Source organism: Pyxicephalus adspersus, chromosome 1 (genome assembly GCF_032062135.1).
Source record: "Pyxicephalus adspersus chromosome 1, UCB_Pads_2.0, whole genome shotgun sequence".
NCBI classification, from domain to species: domain Eukaryota; kingdom Metazoa; phylum Chordata; class Amphibia; order Anura; family Pyxicephalidae; genus Pyxicephalus; species Pyxicephalus adspersus.
Window position 1 is genome coordinate 46,623,418 of NC_092858.1, and position 24,234 is coordinate 46,647,651.

General features: G+C 35.4%; 1 protein-coding gene across 1 annotated transcript; it reads left to right on the plus strand.

Annotated features, from left to right (window-relative positions):
• The first annotated feature begins 655 nt into the window (after positions 1 to 655).
• Positions 656 to 22,632, plus strand: LCP1 (lymphocyte cytosolic protein 1). The gene is made up of 16 exons (XM_072409923.1): positions 656 to 808; positions 8,429 to 8,516; positions 8,704 to 8,867; positions 9,025 to 9,154; positions 10,505 to 10,637; positions 11,582 to 11,663; positions 12,338 to 12,503; positions 13,865 to 14,007; positions 15,445 to 15,540; positions 15,795 to 15,990; positions 17,408 to 17,486; positions 18,380 to 18,494; positions 19,047 to 19,180; positions 19,664 to 19,787; positions 20,862 to 20,986; positions 22,172 to 22,632. Exons 2-16 carry the CDS (start codon positions 8,453 to 8,455, stop codon positions 22,299 to 22,301), a joined length of 1,881 nt encoding a protein of 626 aa, XP_072266024.1. The 5' UTR covers positions 656 to 808; positions 8,429 to 8,452; the 3' UTR covers positions 22,302 to 22,632.
• The last annotated feature ends 1,602 nt before the right edge of the window (positions 22,633 to 24,234 follow it).

Here is a 24,234-nt window from a genome sequence, read left to right on the forward strand (position 1 = left end):
AATGTTTTCCTATGTTTAATAATGGTTGGCACCACCCATCAACATTAGATGACGGTAGTCTCATCCATTAATAATTTACTGTGCTTGGAGCTTTTGCCCAGAGGGTGGTGGGATTACTCCCTCTACTTATAAATTCTGCTGTGCTGAGTAGTGGGTTTATATATATATTTCTTAAATGTATATTATGAAATATAAGCCAATGTGTATTCTATGTTTTAAACAACCACTGCTAACTGGCCTGCATACACATTTTTACTGTTATGTAGTTTAGTTGTCTCTCCAACTGACAAATGTAAAGTAAGCTTTGGCATAATGATTGGTTCCCATTGCATATCTTTTTATATTCCCATGTGAATGTAAGCCCACACTTTCAAAAGGCAAGGTACAAAAATAAGTACAGGTTCAAAAATCTGTATCAAACTTGTATCTGATGCCATTAACTCATAGACTTTAACATGTAGAATTGAATTCACCACTTAAATTCTTTCAACTCTTGTATTAATGAGTATCCATTTAGACATTGCACATCTGAAAAGTATAATTGTAAAAGAAATACTTCAAGTTGCAAAAGCACTCTCCAAGCAGCTTAGGAAGTGGGTAGCAGTGTTAACATCTTTTTGACTAATCAGGTGGCGCCTAAAATAGAGGAAGGTTTAAAACGGCTGAATTTCCTTATAAAGTCATGATTTCACGTCAGTTGTTTCCTTCTTCTAACCACAAAATAAAGTCTAACTAGGGTGCTTGAGCATAAAAGTTACTTCAAGATAACTCTACTTGGATTGCACGTAACAAGCATCTTTTTAATAAGGTAAGGGTTTCCTAAAAATGTATTACCAGTAAACACTTACTTGGGTCAGAGTTGGACATTACAGCACAGAAAATCTACCATTATTGCCATCTATGTGCAAGCTAACACCATATCTCTCTATGTCTAAAGCAACTCAGATCTAGAAACGGCAAAGGAAATCTTTGGTCAGTAAGCACAGCAATCAGTAATTTAAGAAATGTGCTAGTTTATTTGCAAAATTTTTGTAATTGTGTTATTTTTTATGTGTTTTTTCCTGCAAATGTTAATAGTGTAAAAATGAGGAATAATTATTAGCAAATTTATCTTCCTGCACCTAATACAATGTTTATAATAACCTACTTTATGTTAGGCTCAAAAAGTTCACAATGTCTTGCTTTTTTCTTTTTTTGCTTATTATAAAAGCCAAGACTATGACAGTCCAGTAAATAATTCTTTAACCGGTATATGATAGTATACATATTGCTTTTTCTCTCCATTTAACTGGCGTATGATTATGTAGCAAATTACTGCTCTCCCAGAAAGTGTGCTTAAACTAAAATGCAATTTTTTTAGAGACTTTTGGCTTAATTAACTGAGCTGAACACACGTGTAACACTCACCACAACAGTTATCATTTTCAACTAAACCATATTTTTTTGTTTTATTGGGTCAAATATTAGTTTTAAGTTTTTTTCAGCACAAGATAATAGTTTATGTCCTGCCACAGAGAAAATAACAGTAACATCTATTGAAATTAAAAACAAAAAACGTAGCTATTCTCCAAATATCCTAGGCATGGTGGTTATTAACCTATAATATTAATTATATTATTATCAACACTGTACCTGCACTGAAAATTAAAATTAAAACTTTTCTGTCTTTATATTTAAAAGATGTTTCTTCCCACTACCATATGGCTTTAATATAAACGGTGTAAAGTAGGCTTCTGGTCTGCCTCTGCTATTGGTGGGGGTTTACAAGAATGAAGGCTTTCAGACTTCCTTCATCTTCTATAAAAGTTAGGCTAGAAAAAAGTGCAATACAGACATCGCCCTCTGCAATCGGTTACACCTTTAAGCAGATTTAAATTCAGGAAATAGTTTAATTGGTTGTTGAAGGTAGCGCTGCCATTTCCTCTACCTATATAGTGTATCCTGTCCAATGCAGTACTGCAAACCTTTTTCATTTTATTTCACAGAATTTATTAAAGCATTATAAACAAAACTACAGTATTCATTTTCAGTGACTTAGCATGGTGATCTACTAAAACATTTTGTTTTATAATACAATAAAATAGCTATGATCATTGAATGACACGTCCGTTATCTTCTATTTTATTTGCATGTAATCTGATGCATGCTTGGTATGCATAGTATATTTCAGTGTTTTCTATATTCTGGTAAGTCTATAATTATCAGTTTATATATATTATATTCAGATCTAAAGTTCACACCAAACATTCACGTTTGTATATTCATGCATAAATGTTTTTTTTGTGTCTTCAGACCCACAATTGTATGTTGCCCATTTTTACAATAAAAATGATCCACGGAGGTAAATATTTATTCAACTGTAGTGGAGGCTAATCTCTTAAAGGCTAAGAAATCTATGGGGACTGCTATGTCTGGCCTTGTCCTTAAAATGATAGCGGCCAGGCAGTCATACTGATTCATTGGGGATGATTTACCAGAAGAATTAGGAACATTTTTACACAATTATGTGTGAGCATATTCAATTCATTTACAGGTAGTCCCCAGGTTATATATGAGATAGAGACTGTAGGTTTTTGCTTAAGTTGAATTTGTATGTAAGTCAGAACAGCTACATTATTTTAATAAATGCAATTAGGACAAATGTTTGTCTCAACATATTATTAGGCAGCGTAGTGTCAGTTACTGTATAAAAACCTCACTGTGCGTTAAACAGAAAAAAAGCAAAGAAAAACTTTATAGAGCCTAGACATTCATTACTTCTGGAGCAAGCTGTGCTTTGATATGCAAAATGAAACAACAGCAGAGTTTGTCTTGGTCATTAAAGAGTTACAAGATGCTACCTATCTGCTCAGCTCTTAAGATCACCCAAACCTCAGCTGTGTTTAGCAAAAGATTTCTTCTGCAAGTTATGCAAGTCTCCGTCCTGCACTGGAGCAAGCAGGGAAGTCCCATTCGTATGTAGGAGTCGTTCGTATGTTGGATGTCCTTAACTCGAGACTACTTTTATTCGATCATTACAGGTTCACTTGTTCCTGTTCACTTTGAATACCCAATATGCAGAGGAAATGAATTGTAGGAAAATTCACAGTTGGCTCCAATAGGTGACTAACTTAAAAATTATATTGAGCTATGAAATTATAAAACTTTTCCAGCATTTTTTTTGCATTTATGTTTAAGTTCCATAACTTAGATAATTCAAAGAAAAAATCAAAAATCAAAAGCAAGACATAATCAGGCAACAAGTATATGAATAAGACCAGCATAGGCAGCTTCTTTTGACAGTGTCCTTTTAAAATGCCCCCCTACCCCCCAAAAAACTCGCAGGAGGTACGTGTAATTTGATTTTAATGTTAGACAGACTTATGGTACAAGCTATGACACAATGACAAGGGTTATGCAGTCTAGTTGCAGAATATGCATATATTACCACAATATTGCCTTAAAGAAAAAAAATATATTGGGTGCTTTAATTTTTCACAAAAACAGGCACATTTATTTAAGGTATCGGTTTTACTTTGGGTTTTGTCTAACTCTAAATATCTGTACAATACAGAAGCTAGTCACTGCCATCATTTAAAACAAAATTTGTGTCTGACTAATAAAGATTATATATTTAAGATCCACCAGGAAAAAAAGGATTAAGAGGTCATGGTCAGCAGACTGGGCCAACACCTTTTTTAATGGGTGCAAGCATACTTCAATAAGGGAGGGGGCAAAGGAGCATGTTCCCAGAGTTAGTGTTTAAGAATACCAGTTTACCATATACACTCAGATAATCCAGATTTATTTGATCTGAAAATGCCATCAGAAACTGAATCTTGGTTAATCCTCAGGTAACACCAGTAGATGGTACTGTGTCTTCATGTTCCCAGAATTAGGGTTACCAACTTACCATATACACTCAAGTATAAACCAAAATGTATGTTTTTACAAAAACGGGGACATTTATTGTTGATTAATTGAATTGTTTAGGAGGTATCCATTTTACTTTGCGTTTTGCCTAACCCTAAGTTAGGTGAAGCTTTAGTTTTCTTGTGAAAAACCTTCCCTATCAGTCATATCTAAAAATTACAAGGAAGTTAACATGTTTGTTACAGATCTACCTGCCGATATGTCGATACTGATACATCAAAGCATGAGCGTGATCATTTCCACCATTGTAACCGGAACAATATACACATATATAGGAAATGTCAAAGCTAGGAAACCACTACCAATATCTGCAAGAACACTGCTATATGTGCTTGTCATTTAACCTCAAAGTCTGAGTGGACTTCTTTAAGAATCAATTGGGTTGATTACCTGTAGAGATGTTTAATAGGTAAAGAGAATATAGCTTTAGAATGTGTATGTTCACTTATCACAGTAAATGAGAAGAAGCCGTGTTAATGTTTAATATCAAATCATGTGGATGGTATATTTGCATAAACACGGGACAGTAGCTTGTATTTGATTGGATGATAGAGGTGAGCACAGCTTCACCTTATTTGTTAAGTAAACATTCACTTTGCAAAGTTAAACTGTATTCATTTAAAAAATCAACCAAGCCTAGTCAGTTATGGCAGCAGAAGAGGATGAGATTTCTTGAATATTATGTGTACTGATTGGGTACTGTTGTCATAATTGCAAATAGAAAATTTGTTTCAAATAAAATCTTTATACATTACATTTTAAAATGATTTGTTAGTTTTTTGACATCAGGTTATTCGGCTTTATTGGTTATTGAAAGAGATCCTCTTTATATCTCTCCTGTAGTAACCCAGGGGCAGCAATACTTGGGATTACATAGTTATTGTCTGTCCATCCATTGCTTCTGCTAATACTTACTGGTCTATTAACTCCCACAGACTGATGCAAAATGAACTACAATTTTCTGCAAAGTGACTTTTAATGGCTGTACAGTCTACAATTCTTATAGGAAGTACTTCAAATTATAAATACTTTTAATAACATAGTTAAAGGGGAATTTGTTTTTTAACTCATATTAGACTATTTGTTTTAATTTCTATTTTGCTCTAGAAAAAACTAAATTTACATTTCCAGTCCCCTTTTTTAACATCAACCCGAATGTAGATCTAATCACCTTTTTCAGCTATTCATTTTTTTTAACTTATGGTAGGGAGAAAACTCCTTTTACCTTTAGTAGTCATCTCAAAGCCACACTGCTCAGGATGTCCTCGGCCATCCCACGGGTCTATATATACATCAGCGACACTTAGCGCTTCCACTACTACTTTTCAAATTTTTTTCAAAAGAAACTCCAAACATCAGCAGATTCTTTATAATCACGCGCAATAGAAAAATATGCTGCATTTAAAAACTTTATAAGGGGAACAAGAGGATAGAAATAAAGACTGACACTATTTTTTATACAAACGTGTGTAAATATGTACATTTGTTTTATTCTGTAAGAGTTAAAACATAATATACTGAGTAGGAAAAGCAGAAGTGTAAAAGAGAAGTAAAAACAATTGAAGCAAGGGGAAGACCAGAGGAGAAGCAAGACTGAGAAGTTAGGCAGGAAATGATTTGTCATGTGGAAGTTTAGATCACTGACTATTTTTCTTATCCACAATGGCACTGTGCTAGGAACAGCAATGGTTAGTAATACATTTGCTTTGATTTTTACTGTAGGGAATATTTTCTTTTCAGCACAAGGGTTTGCCTACAGAGATTTTTCTTTGTGGAATTACTGAATTTTGATGCGAAAACTTAGGTGGTAATATAGGACCATTTGTAGCATTATAGTTTTTTTTTGTCATAGTATTGTTTTTCAGAAAGAATTAAGGTTTGCATATATTTTTAGACAAACCATTGTGTACAAATGTATGTAAAGACTTTCTTTTTTTTTTTTAGATTAAGCAGGGGAAGTTTAGATCCTCTGTCAAGGTTTTATTGTTATCTGCGTCCTCATTTATAAAGAAATAGCTGGTAGTTGTATATCTTCAATCCATAAAGTATTTTCATTTCATCTTAAAAATGTATGTGTAAAAATGTTAAAAATTTATATAATAAATATGATACAAATTGATATTAGAGCTTTTACACTCACCTTTTTTGGGGAGTTGCCCCCTGCACACTAACCTGCATCCAGCACACTTCCAGTAAGCCCAAGTAATCAAGGCTCTACCCCCCCCCATTCACATATGAATGCTTCAAAAAGTGATGCAGCATTATTACAGATTCCAGTACTGTCATCATTTAAAACAAATATTCTACCTGACAAAGAAAAATTATAACTATGTACTTAAGATCCACAAGAAATAAAAGGTGTAAAGGACCTGTGGAGTCAGCAGACTGGACAAAGCCCTTTTTTAGGGTGCAAGTGTACTCCATTTGGGGGAGGGGGCAAAGGAACATGTAAGGTTTAAGTTACGGTACCAGTTTACTAGCTTGATTAGAGCTCAATGGACAATATTTCCACCAGGCAATTTTTGAGAATTTTGAGGGGCATATAATGGCTAAACCCCCTGACCTATTTTTAATATTGTAGTTGAATCTTCTAGTTGAATAAACTCAAATATTTTTTTCTAAACATTTCTTAAATAGGGTTTGCTTTTAATATATGAGTTTAAATACGTTTTACACATCATAGAAAAAAAACCAATAAGGACAAAAAGAATAAATAAACAACTTATTAGGCTGGAAATGTGATCAGTAAAGTGGTTTTCCTGTTAACCTTTTGTTGGACTGCAGTCACCAGAGCTGTCGGTAAAATATACATAATACTGCTGTTGGTTTTAATAAATATCAGTATATACACAAACACACACATATATGTATATATATATATATATATATATATATATATATATATATATATACATACTTATGTATATACATGCTGATTTCAATGATAGTAACCTCTGTTAATAAATTTTCAATAAATGTTCCGTCTGAATTTCCTAGGTTTATGAGAGGATAAATTAACTGTGCATGTAACTTTGAAATATTTGTTCAGTTTAGCTTTACTGATTTTCCTGAGGCTATACTTTTTTACCTATTTATTTGATACATGCAGGAAAAAAACAAAAAGCAAACCTACTATTTGCACACTGTAACTCTTCCTGGCCATCAGATGACCTAAATGTTATCAGAACTGGCCATACCCTCAGCACAGTGTTAGATGAAATTGCTAATACTACATTTTTCTGAGCAGCTCCTGCTTGGCACCCTCAGCTCACTGTAGATAAAAATCATTTCCATTCCATCAACATCACCATACTTTTAGACTTCAAGTTCTTTTTTTTTTTTTTTTGGTTTGGTTCAAATAGCCGTTGAGTTTTGTGTTATCTGATGCGTTTGAATCTTTTTCCATAGCAATCTCAGAGTGCAGGTGCAAAAACCTGCAGGAGGAGTCTTTTATATGTGGAAACACCAAAGCCTAGGCACTACATAACCCTCTGTCCAGAACTACTATTGGCACAGTTGGTGTATTGTCTTCGAGAGCTTTAATAAACCAGGCCCAGTGTTGCTCCAGAAGTTGCTAGGAGTAGGGATGAGCGAGCAAAATTTTTAATCAGGCCTTTCTCGTGTACAGAACATGTAAGCGAGAACGGCCTTGTGATTCGCCATGAGGTCGTGTTCTAGCTGAACTCAGATGACCTCTCAATGGAAAATCTCCATTGAGAGTTTGTCTGGAGTTCGTCCGCAGTCACAGCTGATTGGAGGCACCCGCATGCCTCCAATCAGCTGTGACCCCAGGTTCCCACCCTCCCCGGGCTGTACTTATCAATGATAAGTGACCGTGGGAACTGAACTCAGATGAACTCTCAATGGAGAAACTCCATTGAGAGTTCATCTGGGTTCTCCTGCAGTCACAGCTGATTGGAGGCACTCACATGCCTCCAATCAGCTGAGACTGGAGGTTCCCATGCTCCCTGGGCTGTACTTAATTTTAATGTACTCAATTTTAAGTACAGCCCAGGGAGCTTGGGAACCTGCACTTCAATGGAATTTGCGAAATTGGTTCGCCAAGGCATTCTCGCTCATCCCCAGCTAGGAGTTCCTTGAGCCATGAGCAATTTTTACCTTTGAGGTCAATTACCACTGACACCAAAGATCATTTTGACTACCTGTAAGGGTCATATCTTCCCACTGGCCAGCAATCTAAGAGGCATTCCTCCTACCGATCATCACACTAATGTGCTGTGTATAGTAATTACAGCAGGAGGTTTCCTGAAGACCTGAATTATATTTCAAGGGGATCCCCTATATTAAAAAGATTGAGAAACATCGGTAGATGTATTAAATTTACTATGTATACAGTAATTAGATTTTATTTACAAATGTGGAAACAAAAAATATAATTTACTCGTGTTTATTTTACCTGTACAATTTCTGTTTCTGTTTATTGACAGACAAAATTTCTGCACTTTTTGAACAAATTTTCTCTGAAAACCACAAACATTTTTGTCATGTTTTGTAGAACCAATCAGAACAACCGTGCAACATGGAGTCTCGCCCTGTTACAGAGGAAGAAATGGGGGAGCTGAGGGAGGCATTCAGCAAAGTTGGTAAGCTATTTTAAGCCTCACATTTTTTAAATAGAAATTTTAAATTTGATTCCTAATATAACTAGTTTAGTGTTTCTATTAATATATGAACTTTTACATATATAAAACATCCTGAAAATACCTTGGTTCCTGATATAAATCCAAGTTCTTTATATTTGTATTGATTTTTAATCTGTCCCTTTTTTAGATACTGATGGCAATGGATTCATAAGTGCCAATGAATTAAATGACTTGTTCAAAGCCGCTAATTTGCCTCTACCTGGATATAAACTACGAGAAATCACCCAGAGCTTAATGGAGACAGGGGATCAGAATAAAGATGGCAAGATCAGCTTTGAGGAGTTCATTTTAGTAAGTTCACACTGTTGTGGCAATATTGACTCCACAAACTAAATCCTCAATAAATTGTCTTTAATATGAAATTATTTCAATATGTGTTTATTGTACATATTTTATAAAATCGCTTTTTTCTCCCTTTTTAATTGTTATCATTCTTATATTTATTTAGGTCTTTCAAGATCTTAAAAGTTCAGAGGTTGCCAAGACATTCAGAAAGGCAATTAACAAAAAAGAAGGCATTTGTGCAATTGGTGGCACCTCTGAGCAGTCCAGTGCAGGCACCCAGCATTCCTATTCAGGTAGGAACATCGAGCATTGCACGCTGCAATACTTAAACTTTTTAGTTTTACTGGTCTTTATGAACCTATATACACAGCCATTTACCTGCAGTAGATTTCAAAATGAAGTAGAAATTCCATTCTGTTATTTGTAGCCTTTTCACATTCCTAAAAGGAAACTATATATACATGTTTGGATCTATGCATGTGCATGACCTAGGTAGCTAGGATACTCGCCCAATACTTACCACCCCTCTTATCCTTCCTTACCTCCATTCTTCCCCATTTTTCTACCACACAACACCAACAGACTCTTTTTGTGGCACAACTTATTTTAAACATTTTCATAACCAAAAACATTTTAGCATAATAACATCAGCAATAAATAACCATAAATATTCTCTGAGTAACAATTACACTTTTCCAAAAACCTAAACCTTTTACCTCAAAATTGTGTACCATTTCAAAATTGTTCCTTCTTCCCAGTTGCGAGCCCTTGGAGACATCGCTCACTAAACTATACCACTGGGAGGAAAAGCCTGAAAAACATCACTACTGTTCTCAGCCGCAGAACCCAATGGCTCGAGAATGCATATACTACCATATACTAACCTGGCCAGCCATGGCCACACTCAATTAAAGATGTCCTCCGAGGATCCCAACAACCCCACTTCCAAACTTTCATCTAGCACACAGGGTGGGTGGGATGGAATCTCGCTCCCTCACTTTTCTAAACCTTCCCCTCACTTCCTCTTTTCTCCCTCTTTTAACCCCTACTTTCTCCTCCCCATTTTTTAAACTTCCAACCTATCAACTACCTTCTTCCATTAACCTATCAAAACTTCCTTTTATGCAAAAGCTCCCTATGCTTCCCCTAGCCCCCTGGTCATGGCTGCCTTCCATTCACCACCTTTCACCCGGCTGCTCCAGGCTCTTCTTTACTATGGGAGCTGAAATGACCAGAAGACATTTCAAATAATTGTTTTAGGCCACAGTGATATATGGTGTGGTGTGGTGAGTGTACCCTTTAACAGTATATTCATATATCCGGAAAAACTTCAACTACACAGTAATCACTTTAAGCAACATTAACAGACATTCAAAGGAAAAGTATGAATAATGTGCTATTTGTTAAGGTAACATTCACTGCACTTGTGCCTAAATTTTACCAAAAACTTTTAGTACATACTGATATGCTTCATGAACTATAAGCAAAAGTACCCTGTGAACTGACCAGCAATATCTCTAAAGATGCATGTACCATTGGTTAATGACCTGTGACCTAAACAATAATACAAAGTGATGCTTTAAACTGCAGAAGGTCACTCTTACTGTACACCCTTACTTACTGTATATTGTTCTCTCTGATAGAGGAAGAGAAGTATGCCTTTGTAAACTGGATTAATAAGGCATTGGAGAAGGATCCAGACTGCAAGCATGTCATTGCCATGAACCCAGACACTGATGACCTGTTCAAAGCTGTTGGTGATGGAATTGTCCTCTGGTAGGTTTATATAAGTTTTTTTACAATGCTTATAGATGAATAGGTGGTCATCCTAAAAAGCATCAACTTTGCTCTAGATCACATTGTCCTAGGTACCAAGAGTTTTACACCAAATGTACTTCTGACTTAAAAAAAGTCTATTTAGACTCAATACTTTGCTACTTTATAATGCTTGCATATTATCCTGCATGCCTGCTTAATGTAAATAAAAGAGCTATATTTTCAAAAAATGGTGGTGTAAAGTCCTCGGAGCAGGACATCTTGCTCTCTTAAAAAGTTCTACCAGCTCATACATATATGAAGGTAATAAAGAACGTTGGACAATCTGGCTGCAGTTTTCTTCCAATAATTTTAAAAAAGAATAGGTACAGGCTGGGTTAGAATTTCAGCTATTTTGCATTACCAATCCCTGAATTTAAAACCAGAACCAAAACAGATTTGTCATTAGATATACTCTTACTATATATTTATTATATATTTACGTTAATATTAAATATATAAACTAAATATATATATATATATATATATATATATATATATATATAGAACCAAAAAAAATGTTTATAGGGTAAACTCAGGGCAACATTTTTGGTACAGTGTTGAAATATATTTTCAACTACTAAATTGTTTTCCTGCTTGAGGATTTTTATTTGTGCCCAGTCAGATTGTGAATGTACTTTATTCCAGTTAAGTATTACAGCTTGGTCATTAACCTTATTACTACTGATAGTTTAGGATAAACTTTAAAAAACAGCATCTTAGTAGTTAAATTACAGTCCAATAAAGTAGTATTTCATATATTACATTTCTAGTCACATATGGTAACAAACAATTTGCATATTGTAAAATGTATTAGTTGTTCAAATCTTGATAGCATGACCTGGGCATTAGTTATAGATAAGCAAAGGCTAGCATAAAAATTAAAACCTGATTTTGTTTTTCAGTAAAATGATCAATCTGTCAGTGCCAGATACTATTGATGAAAGAGCAATCAACAAGAAGAAGTTAACTCCTTTCACTATCCAGGTACAGGCTTATTTAAATTTCTTTTAACTATAAGCCATCTTGCAAACAAAACCTGAAGAACCCTTCACATGGCTGCATATAATAAAGCATGAATGTTAACAAATATGTTTTATCCGTTAAGCAAACCTCAGTTGAAAAGGCTTAACGCATTTTAGTACTCAAAATGTTCATCTATACTATTATCTACAAGTTGTATGTATTGTATACATGCAATAGGGTGCCAAAAAGAATAAGTGGCAACATAGTGCAACACTCTTTTACATAGTTAGTCAGGTTGATAGATATAAGTTCATCAAGTTCAACCACCAGAGAAGTAAACATACTACAAACCAGCATATATACATATTTATCTCTTAGTTCAGATCCAAGCTTGGTGTTAGCCTTACAGGGAATTATAATTTGGAAAAAGCATGAAGAATGAAATCTGATTTTACGGAGGTTGCAATGAAGTCAAAGAGAACCAAGAAGGTACTCTTAAAACGGTTTCATAAACTAATGCAGACCCAGTGGTTACTTTTCCAAAAATGTAACCTCATATTTACCTTAACATTTTTAATCAGAATTTGCTAAAAAAAATAAAAAATAGTGCACATCTATGAATTGAATATAAGGAGCAATGTATCCTGGTGTATTGTGGATATATAAAAAAAAATATATATTTTTTTTGCCTACAGGAAAATTTGAATTTAGCACTTAATTCAGCCTCTGCTATTGGGTGCCATGTAGTAAACATTGGTGCTCAAGACTTGAAGGAAGGGAAACCATACTTAGTGCTGGGACTTCTGTGGCAAGTTATCAAGATTGGGCTGTTTGCTGACATTGAGCTGAGCAGAAATGAGGGTAAGAGAAATGCAAGGCTGCTAACCAATGCAAGGCTGTATGCACTGAGTGTTATTAGCAGAGTTGTAACTAGTTATTGAAGAGTAGGTATCTTGGCGGCTTTACCAGCAGCAAACTAGCAACTATTCCCCATTGTTTAGAGAATAGGTGTTGTTTGCTAGCCTGAGTTTATGCAAGAAAAGTCTGTAAATTACAACTGCACAAGCCTACCCATAAGGGAATAAAAAAAAAGTTTTACTCAGTCATGCTAAAAATCTGCATGTGAGAAGCTTATCAATACCATTCCTATTCTGGGGTCCATACATAAAATGCTGATGCAAAATTAAAGCCTACCCATTATGTTTAATTACCTTGTCAATGCCTGACTCCCTAAATTAAACGTCAGAAGTGATCACCTGAAGGCTTATATTACAAGACTTAGATTAAGTCATGTGAAATAAAAAGTGATTTATTTATTGAATATTAATATTATATGCATTGGGCAGATAACTTGAATACATTCTTTAAATGATGGAGTGTTTTAACTGCCAAGCTCTGATTTTTTTAAATCCCTTTCACCTATTCTTAGAATTAGAGTATGGAAAGCATGGGTACAGGAAGTAAGGTCATTAGTAGTCAGTCCAAGGGGAGTTTTGTGTCTTGGTCTTAGCTTTGGACAAAACATGTAATGCTAAATAGGGAGGACAATATACTGTACATGCTTCACATGTTAGTTTACACAAGACTTTCTTTCTTGAGTCCAACTGCGGTCCTGAGTAAAAAACGCACCCATGTCATAACTGTAAAAGGACCATATATAGATGTTTTATTATAGTTTTAACAAGTTTCAAAGGCAAAAATTTGCTAATTTCTTGTAATTATTCATAGTTACCCTCATATGAAAAAGCAGGCAGATTTTATATTTGGATCTTAAAGTTACCCTTTTAACACTGCTGACGACACTGGTACAAATTTAGATTTAAAGGCACACTAGGTACCACAAGGTGCCAGTCTGGATTACTCACTTGTTAACATGCTTCTAATAGGCTTTTTGTAAACCCAGAGTCTCAGCCTACTGAAAAATTGTCAAATGTACTGGGGAGCTCCCTCTGTGTCAAAATACAATATCTATAAACTCTTTGTCTGCTGTGTACACAAGTTTTAAATGCTCTGATGACACAAATTGTCAAAGAAAATAATAATGAATGTTTTAGCTAAAATAATATTTTTACCACCAGAAACTTTTTTGTATTGTGCACTTTTTTTACATTGATATATTGTTTGATTTTTGATCATTAATGTATTGTTTGATAATGTGCAAATATTCTCATATATTGCAACTATCGTTGTGTAATGAGTTCCCCATTATCTTTTCCGTATAGCTTTGATTGCCCTGTTAAGAGAAGGAGAAAGTTTAGAGGATCTGATGAAGCTTTCTCCAGAGGAGCTACTCCTTAGATGGGCTAACTACCATCTGGAGAATGCTGGATGCAACAAAATTAATAACTTCAGCTCAGACATCAAGGTTTGTGGAATTCTGCTTTATTGCTTTAGTGCTTTATTAATTATTCAATCATTAACAATCATGTCTGAAGTATTGAATAAAATAGATGTAGATAAAGAATGGTGTGTTTTATGACCAGTTGTAATTTTACATCTCTTAAGGGTTCTGGTTATTTGGTGATACTCACTGTAGTATCCCATTCTCTGCTATCATTAGTTTTATGTCATAAGATAATGAGAATTCTTGGAAATTGAGACAAAGCCTAATTATTATATGAACATTTAGCTAGTGTTCCCCAAATATGTAAAGCAGAAATTGGTGTAGTCAGCAATATTACCTGTGGACTTCCTGCTCATGATGTTCTTCCATGGACTGATTTCCAATTTCTAGTTTTGCGCCATGTATATGTGGGTAAATGGCTATCTTTGTAGAGACGGGTCATTGCTTCCTTGCATCACAGCTTTCCATCTATTGATTAGTGATCTGATGACTGGTAGTAGAATATTAAAAAAAAATGAGACACAGATCAGGATGGGTCCAAAGAATGAATGTAGTAGAAACAGGGGTATCCTTGTGGAGCACAACTACATCTCCAGCAAGGAGAACATTGAGCAACCAAGTAATAACATCAACACAACATCAACAAATATCACTCCATTGGCAACAGTGTCTTGGATGCCCTACACATATGCAGCTTTGATGCTAAAGACATGGGAAGTGTACTATAATTTTCAGAAGATCAGGAGTAATTCAAATAATATCCTAGACGTCCAAATTAAAATGTAAAGCCGAAGAATTGTTAATGCTGGGCAATGTAGAAGAAGAATTTACTTTATTATTGAAGAATTAATACATTTCAAAATAATGTTTGTTGTGTGTGTCTTGCTTGGAAGATTTTACTTTACTTCCTGAACCAGATATGGGATGCCTGGAATATGCAGTCCAGTTTTGGCCACCAGTTCACAAACAGGTTTTTGTAGAATTGGAGAGAATGCAGAGAAGGGCAACTAAAAGGAATGGAGGAACGGTGAAATGGAGATTAGCTGTACTGAATCTATTCTCCTTTGAGAAACATCTTTTTACCAACATTTCAAACAATGTTAAACAGCCTGTTGCTAAAATGATTTAATAATACTTATAAACGGAAGAAAATTTATGTAAAGTAGATGTGGATGAAATATAAAAAACACACGTAAAGCAATGTCACCTGACTTCTCAAGTATAACTTTTATGGCATGCCAATCCTAGCTGGCCTACATGCCAAGAAATTATTTTTTTAAATATTTTTTGGGTCTGTTTTTACTTACAATTTCTGTGTATTCTAAGAAAGTACTAATGTCATACACATAAGATAACAAACGCCACAGTAGCCATCCCGAAAGTTTTTTTTATAAAAGTTGAGTTCTACTGTTTTTTCACATTGCATTGATAAGTGATGCTTTTATTTTGTTTTCATAGGACTCAAGAGCTTACTACAACCTGCTTAATCAGATTGCTCCAAAAGGAAATGAGGAGGGCATTCCTGCAATTGACATTGATATGTCCGGACTCAGGGTAAAAAAACACTTTCTCTAATTTTTCCAAGTTCTGATATTAGGTTACACAGTTATTATCAGTGCATGCTATCATCTGGATTTCTGATTTCTAGATGTCTTCTGTACAGGCCTAATCATTCATTAGTATTATTCAGAGTATGACATAGTATGCTCAGTCTGCTTACAGTGATATCCAGTTTATATTTTGCAGCATGCACAATATCCAGGATAATTTTAAAATATACTAATACGTATCTCTATCACTATTATTAGGAAAAAGAAGACCTGAAGAGAGCAGAATGCATGTTGGTACAGACAGACAGGCTGGGCTGCCGTCAGTTCGTCACAGCAACAGATGTTGTACGTGGAAATCCAAAGCTCAACTTGGCTTTTATTGCAAACTTGTTTAACAAATACCCAGCCTTGCAAAAGCCAGAAAACCAAGATATTGACTGGAGCTCCATTGAAGGTACAATAGCAACAACTAAACTGCAATCCTAGACTACTTAATTTCATGTTTGTTATCTTAAAGCTGGGCTCCAGACTAGCTAACATTCCCATCAGACCTCCACTTTATCAATAACTGTTATTCGGCCCTCCCCTCAGGCACGTTGTCTTGGTGTCACCTTTGACTCGGCCCTCTCATTCACCCCCCATATTCAGAACATTTCCAGGTCCTGTCACTTTCACCTATGCAACATCTCCAAAATCCGCCCCTACCTGTCCCCTGAGACCACCAAACTCCTTGTACATGCTCTTATCATTTCTCGTCTGGACTACTGTAACATCCTTCTCACTGGTATTCCACTAACCCGACTCTCTCCTCTACAATCTATCATGAATGCTGCAGCCAGACTCATCCATCCTTCCCTCCGCTCCTCCTCCGCTGCATCTCTTTGTAGTTCTCTCCATTGGCTTCCATTTCACCTTAGAATCAAATTTAAGCTCCTGTGCTTTGCCTTCAAATCCCTCCACAGTTATTGTCCCATTTACATTTCTGACATGGTTAAAAAATACTCCCCCTGCCGCTCTCTCCGCTCCTCCAATGACCTACTAATGACTTCCTCACTCATAACCTCATCACACGCATGGTTACAAGACTTCTCTAGAGCTGCTCCAACTCTCTGGAATGGTCTTCCTCGTCCTATTCGGCTTGCTCCTACTTTCTGCTCATTTAAAAGAGCACTCAAAACCCATTTTTTCAAAATTGCCTACCCGGCTTCTTCTGTCATTTGAAACCATCACTACTTCCCACACTACATATCTCCCATCCTTTTGTGTGTGAAATTCCCCCACCTACTAGATTGTAAGCTCTTCGGGGCAGGGTCCTCTCCTCCTGTATCACTGTCTGTATTAGTCTGTCATTTGCAATCCCTATTTAATGTACAGCGCTGCGTAATATGTTGGCGCTATATAAATCCTGTTTATTAATAATAATAATAATAATAATAATAACACAGCTTGTTTTTACTGCGGGTCATAATACACCCAACAAAGGCAACAAAGAAGCAACAACACACTAATGAGGACATCTCTCTGTCAGCACATGTTGATGCCACTTAGCCTGTTTGGCTCCTAGAGCTCGTCTCTCCTTTCAGTTTGAGAGTTTCTGTATAGAGGCTGATATTAAAACCAGTTCATGTTTCTATAGCCATTGTATTTTAAAATACATGTATTCATATGTATTAATAAAAATCTGCAGTTTTTATACATTTTGTTTGTTTGGAGTTCAGTTTTAAAACTATGGATGAAAAAACAATCTGCAATTTTGCAAAAAAAAAGGCCTCTGCCATTCAGCTATGAATATAAATATAATTTTCTAATTAAAGAATCAAAATGACTACCCATTTTTTAAACCTGTGTTCATCTTTGGTTTTATTGTAAAGGTGAGACAAGAGAGGAAAGGACATTCAGGAATTGGATGAATTCACTTGGTGTTAACCCCCGTGTAAACCATCTGTACAGGTATGAAACAAAGCCATTCTCCAAATGATTTTTACCTGGCTGTAATGTTCTGTTTACATTTAAAATAGATAAGGAATGTACACAATTCAAAGGCTCTAATATCATGTGGTACATGACTGTTATGCTGAAGCCACAGAAAGTCAGGCAATTTCTAAAGTATAACGTAAAACCATATTCTAAAGTAGCACGGCAATGACAGACTACATCATTGCTGCATTGCGTGTTTAGGATAATCCACTGGAGCAATGTAAGTGGGGCTTGAATGTTTTATATATACAAACTTGCAAATTTGTGGTCTACAGCACAAATCTCTCTGGAGACCTACAAATATACTTCACAATAGGAAGCATTCTAGGGCTTTTATTGTGATGTGATATCGTGATGTGATTATCTGGCATGGAGTTGGAGTTATGTACACTGGACATCGGACACTGGAGAGAGAGCTATGCCCAAACCTCCCAACTGCCCCTGATTTGGAGGGACTGCCCATCTTTCAGAAGACCTGCTTCCCCTCTGTCTTTCTAAGTTGTCACTTTTCCAGTTGTCCACTTTTTGAGTGGATATACAGCATACACATCTATTGATAAAATATATATTTTTTAAGTGTTTAAAAGTTTTTTTGCATCTCCAACATTTGGATGTATGGCTGTGATTGTCTGTAATAGGGCCAGGATAATCTTAGGAGTCTCCCCCTGCACTTCCCTTCCATTGTTTGCAGGTAATCAGTGACTTCATTTCACTTTTCTACTTTCTATGCAAACTCTCCTCCTGTATTTACATATTTTGTGTAATAATCAGTAATGTCAGGATACTAGTCCATAGTATATAAATAATTTTGATTTGCTGTGTTTTATAATCAGGGAAAATTATCTAATAATGTCCTTTCTTTACAGTGATCTTGACGATGGATTGGTCATATTCCAACTTTATGAAAAAATCAAAGTTCCTGTGGACTGGTCCAGGTTAAACAAGCCACCATATCCTAAACTTGGAGAAAAAATGAAGAAGGTATTTATCACACTATAGGCAATTTTATTTTACAAGATAAAATGTTACTACTTTACTGGTAGAGTTTTTGGGTTTATGAATATTGATTACATCAAATTAGGAAAGCCCCATTCCAATAGCAATAGTCCCCAATATATTCACAGAAGGGTCCCTCCCCTGACCCCGCTCCATCCAGAGCCACAGACCCTTAAAAATTTATTCGAGGACCACCAGTGGTCTGCGAACCCCCGGTTGGCAACCACTGCTATAGGGGATGGTAGCAGAAAAGTAGGAGGTGTCTTACTGCAGGAACTAGAATAGTCCTCTTGCGGTGAGTTAACTAAGTTTCTGAGCCAGTAGATTGCTTTATGACATTGTATGCAACCTTATACATCCTTAGATTTCCACCCAAGAGGAGCACATAATTTAAGCCATATACATCTAGCATATGCACTAAACTACACACTAAAACTAATAGACAGCAATCAGTCAAATATTTACTCAGTATAGGGTCTGTAGCTTTTTGTAGCTTGTTATACAGCTAATGTTTTCTATTGTTTTTAATTTTTTTAGCTTGAAAATTGTAACTATGCTGTGGAACTTGGAAAGAATAAAGCAAAATTTTCCCTGGTTGGTATTGCTGGACAGGACCTGCATGAAGGCAACAAGACACTCACTCTTGCATTGATGTGGCAGTTAATGAGAAGGTATAACATTATTTTGGTGATTTTGTGTTTTTAAAGGCAGAGTTGTAGTTAACGAAGAGAGAAGATTAAACTTGCAGGCTTCTGAAATATTTTAATACCACAGTAGTGAGAAAAGTGGATTTTCCTTTGAAGACTGTACACTTTTTTTTTACCTTTTCTTGGGCTATTTTATTTATAATGATTGTTGTAAAAAAAGTTTTGTAATAAAATGGCAATTTATAAATTCACAAGAAAATATATACCATAATGTAAACACGGCAATCTGCATAACAGGTAGTGATAGTACAGGACAGTGATAACATTGGAAAAAAGGTGAAAACATTTTTTACCTTTTTTATTTATTAAAAGAATCATTCAGCTTGAATGTTCAAAGGGGTTGTGAGTTTACCCCCCTGTTTTAATTTATTGAGAGTGTCTGAAGCAGGGAATTTTATTCTGTCCTTTCAATACCCTCAAATATTGTAACCATTTTTATGTTTCTAGGTATACACTGAATATGCTAGAGGACATTGGAGGAGGACAGAAGGTTAATGACGACACAATAATCAGCTGGGTAAATGAAACTCTCACGGAAGCTGGAAAGTCATCATCCATCTCTAGTTTCAAGGTAAAATCTGCATGCTTATCATATGTGTGTGAATTTGTGTATGTGGTAAATGTCAAATTTATCTTCTTGGATCAGACCTTGAAACAACAGATCTTTACATAAAAGTTGGATATAGATATCAGATGTGCTGTGGCAGCCTTTCTCTCCCTTGGTATTTTTAGACAATTGTGCAGATTATAAATTGGCCTTTTATCTGCTACTATAAAAGTGAACCAAAAAAGTTGCACTTGGTAAGAAAAGCAACACACTAGAAATACACTAAAAATACATAATAGGCAATGGTTTCATAATGTTTAAACACAGTCTGTTTTGTCATCTCTAAACAGACAGGATAACGTGCACTTTAAACATATAATTATCACATTTATTGCAATATGACTAAAAAGGTATTACTGTAGTATTACAGTGTTCGAAATATGTAAGCTAAGGACCGGAAAGTGACTGCCTAAAGGCTGCCAAGGATATAAATTGTTCTCAATAAAAAAAGCTTTTGGAAAGGCATTGCCATTAGGGTTGCACTGGGATCTTGTGGCTGAAGATGGACATGGCTATTATGGTATACGGTTCAGCATGAGGCTTGTGTGACCCTTCAGGAGATGGTAGACATTCCATGACTATGGGAATTTAATGTGACGTATGGGGCTTAGTATAGTGTTAACCTAAAAGACCAGACTAATAGCATATAGAATGGGTCATCACAATCATCTTTCTGTGATTCTCTGGTTTGAAAGAAGAATGCAGAATGAGAGCTCAGATCTTTCAGATTTACTGGCTGCAAACACATACAGACAAGAATGTATTTTAGGTCCTATTTACAGTGGTGGCTAGAATAACATCTTTATGAACAGTTAAAAACATCATTAGAGTCATGTGGTCCAAGTGGCGTGGTAGCATAACTGTGCAGGCATCCCCGATGGGAGGTTAGTCAATCACAGTTTGCAGAACCCCTACTAACCTCTGGAGGAACTCTAGAAATGTCAGGTCTAGAATAGGACACTGTGTTTTCCACTGTGTTATTTAATAATAAAAACTTTCAATATATTTTTATTGATAATTATTTTTTCTTTTTACCAGGACCCTAAGATCAGCACAAGTTTACCTGTACTTGACTTAATTGATGCAATTCAACCTGGTTCAATTAATTATGACATTCTGAAGACAGAAGACCTAGATGATGCTGAGAAACTGAATAATGCAAAGTATGTTGGCTAACATAATTTGATATCACAGTCAAAAGCAAAATGATTTGCTTCATGTTATGTCATACAATATATGTCAAATCCTGTATTATTTTAAAGAAACATTGTCACCTTGCCTATTTTAGTGTTTAGTAAAAGCACCCCCGAAGCCTCAGTACTTACCTTGCTAGCACTCTCCCACTGCTCCTGCCTCCATTGCTCCTGGATCTAAAATGACTAATGTTGGTTGTTGTTGTGGGCCTAGCGACTGGCTGGTTGCTAGACATAAGCACTGTCAAATGAGAGAAAGTAACATGTTCCACATACCCAGAGCTATGAGGTATAGACATGACTCTGGTTGAAACAAGAAGGGTGAGGGAACACTGGCAAGGTAATTACTGTGGATTTAAAGTAAAAGGCCTTTGCAAAATCACTGTCGCTTTCCCCATCTACCTCTTTCTATTTTAGTTAAAACCAAAGATAGTAGTATGTAATGCATTAAGGCTAAATAATTCAAGATACATTACCTTTCAGCATATAAAGATTGGCGTTGATTTGGCGTTTTTGTTACACAGCCCTAATTTAGGGCCCCTGGCTATAACTATATCTCCCACATCTCCGGTGCTGGGATCCTCCACACAACAACAATCCATCCTGAGCTAAAGTCACTGCAGTAATATCTACTGCTACAAATAATTATACTTATATAAATATAAGTACTTGTAAAAATGAAAATAATTGTTTTTATGACCAAAGCAATTAGTGCATAATTGATTCAGGATGGGTGTTGGAGGTTTACCTTAGATAAGAGAAATGTACAGTCATAAAAATGTTCTGGAGACCATATGGTGGAAAATTCCATCCCATACAGAGATGTAACTATGTGAGGACAGTAGGAGCATCTATTTACAAGAAAAGAGGAAGTCAATATGACAGTAAAACAATAGAAAAGAACAAGAAAATCATATCAAGGTTGTACATGCAAACTACAGCTTCAGAACTATGATTTTCATATTTTTATCTGAAGTGCAGAAGGAGAGGAAGCTTATATATTTCCCCTGTGCTTCCTTTAGGATGAAGAGTCAGGGGGTTATTTTCTCTGGGGTCTTAAGCATGTACATTTGTGTACATGAGTAATAACAAATTCATAAAATGAAAAACAAAGATCTTAATTTTTACTTTTGCATTATCTTTCTCTTTCTGCAGATACACTATTTCGATGGCAAGAAAGATTGGTGCAAGGGTCTATGCTTTGCCAGAAGACCTAGTGGAGGTGAAACCGAAGATGGTCATGACAGTTTTTGCCTGCTTGATGGGAAGAGGACTGAAAGTTTAGAAAGACAGCAACATCTCTTCCTGGCAGGGATGAAGTCTATTTTCTACTGCTAAATTTGCAAGCAATGTGCATTCCTTTGGTTAGGCAAAGTGATGCAATAACAACATAGCCAAAGTATGAATAATATACCTTAGTGCTTCTTTTTGGTTTAGTAAAATGAGAATCCATTCATTTTTTGTTTGTACTTGTAATCATGTACAATATGAGTGTATTCTGTTTTTCCAAATTGAATTCAAGTCATGTAATAAACAAGATCTGATTTGTATTCTGCTTTCTTTTGGTTGATATGACATCTACTTACAAATCCTATATTAAAAGTTTATATAAAACATATTAGTTTCATTAGCTTAATTTTGTGCTCTGGAATTCTGTCAGTAAGATATACCATCAAAAACCATTGCTAAGCCTAATGTAGTTGCAGTAATTACAAAGTCCTATGATGGTACCATGTTCATCCCATAAAGGGGCATAAACAAATAAAGGAGGTAATCAATAATGTCAAAACTAAATTAAATTTTTAGGCCCTGTTGGAAAGGGGGATTGGACCAATGCAGAAAAATTTTACATTTGGAACCTTTAAAACTGTATAAATATCCAGCAGATTATTTAAATCATTGGTGGTTGGTAAATTGTTTATGAAGTTATATTATTGACTGTAAAGTGGCCATAGAATGGCAGCTTATTAATTGAGAACAGTGGATTGGTGAAAAATTTGTCTGTGCTGTATGTATGTTTGATCCAGGACCTTAAAACATGCGGATAAGGCGCAGCTCTCTCACTGTACAATTGATGTAGAAATTTAATGTCAATCCCCATGTAGGTAACCTGGGAAAACCTTTTTAAGTAATGCTTTTCTTCCATGTCAACTGTCACTAAAGCCATACATCAAATATCACATGACAAATCTAATGTTCTTATCAGATCTTCTTTTTTGGTCACGGTAAATGTGTTTTTCTGTCTATGACGTTTACATTGAACAGCTTGCCCCTGGCCTGATGAACCTTACGTATCTAATATTTAACTATTTAGCTAACCTTCTTTACTAATCTCAGCTTCTAAAACATATAGGACCTCTGGACCAGATGAGTAGTCTTTAAATCTGTGCAGGTTCTGACGGGAATGTGTGAATTTACAATATGTTTTATTCCAAAACTATTTTTATTATTTTTTTTTAAATATTTTTTTTTTTTTTACATAGCGTCCAGTCAAATTGATATGTTTTCTAGAAACTTTATGGTAAAAGCCAGGAAAAGTTGGCAGGAACAGCAGTCTTTATTGGGAGGTTTTAAACAGATAAAGAGACAAAGCAGAAGAAAAATTATAAGACAGATAGGGTTGTCCCCCCCTTAAACAGTAAGTACTCAAACAAGAATACATATAATAAACATAAAAATTTTATTAAAATTTTAAATATTAAAATGTTCAAACTTATATGGGATTTTAGTGATTGGGTAACATATACTTTATGTGCAAGGTAGTTAGGCAGGGGCAGGCGGTTGGTACCAAAGCCTGCGGAAAGGGGCAAGGCATTGTACACATTTGATTGTTTCTGATTTCTTGGCATCAGTTGCTTTGCAAGACAGTGAAGATAAAGCAAATATTGGACAAGTAAGTATTATTCATCTATTACTTTGCAGGTTGCTTTTTGTTAACTTTTTTTTTGGATACACTTATTTTAGGAGACTGAAAAAATATGGATGAAAACACTGGTTCAGATTCTGCAATGGAAATCATAAACCATTTTGCCCTTTTTTTGTATTACTCAGTATGTTTGTGTACTATGACCAGCATCTGTGGGCAGGACTGCTATATTTGTAAAGGCTGGCCTAAAAAAACATAGCAGCTACCGTAGCAAGCTGTAAATGTTGGATGTAGGATTCAGTCATATCAAGATCAGTCCAATTGCTAAACTGCATTCTATGTATTTAGAATG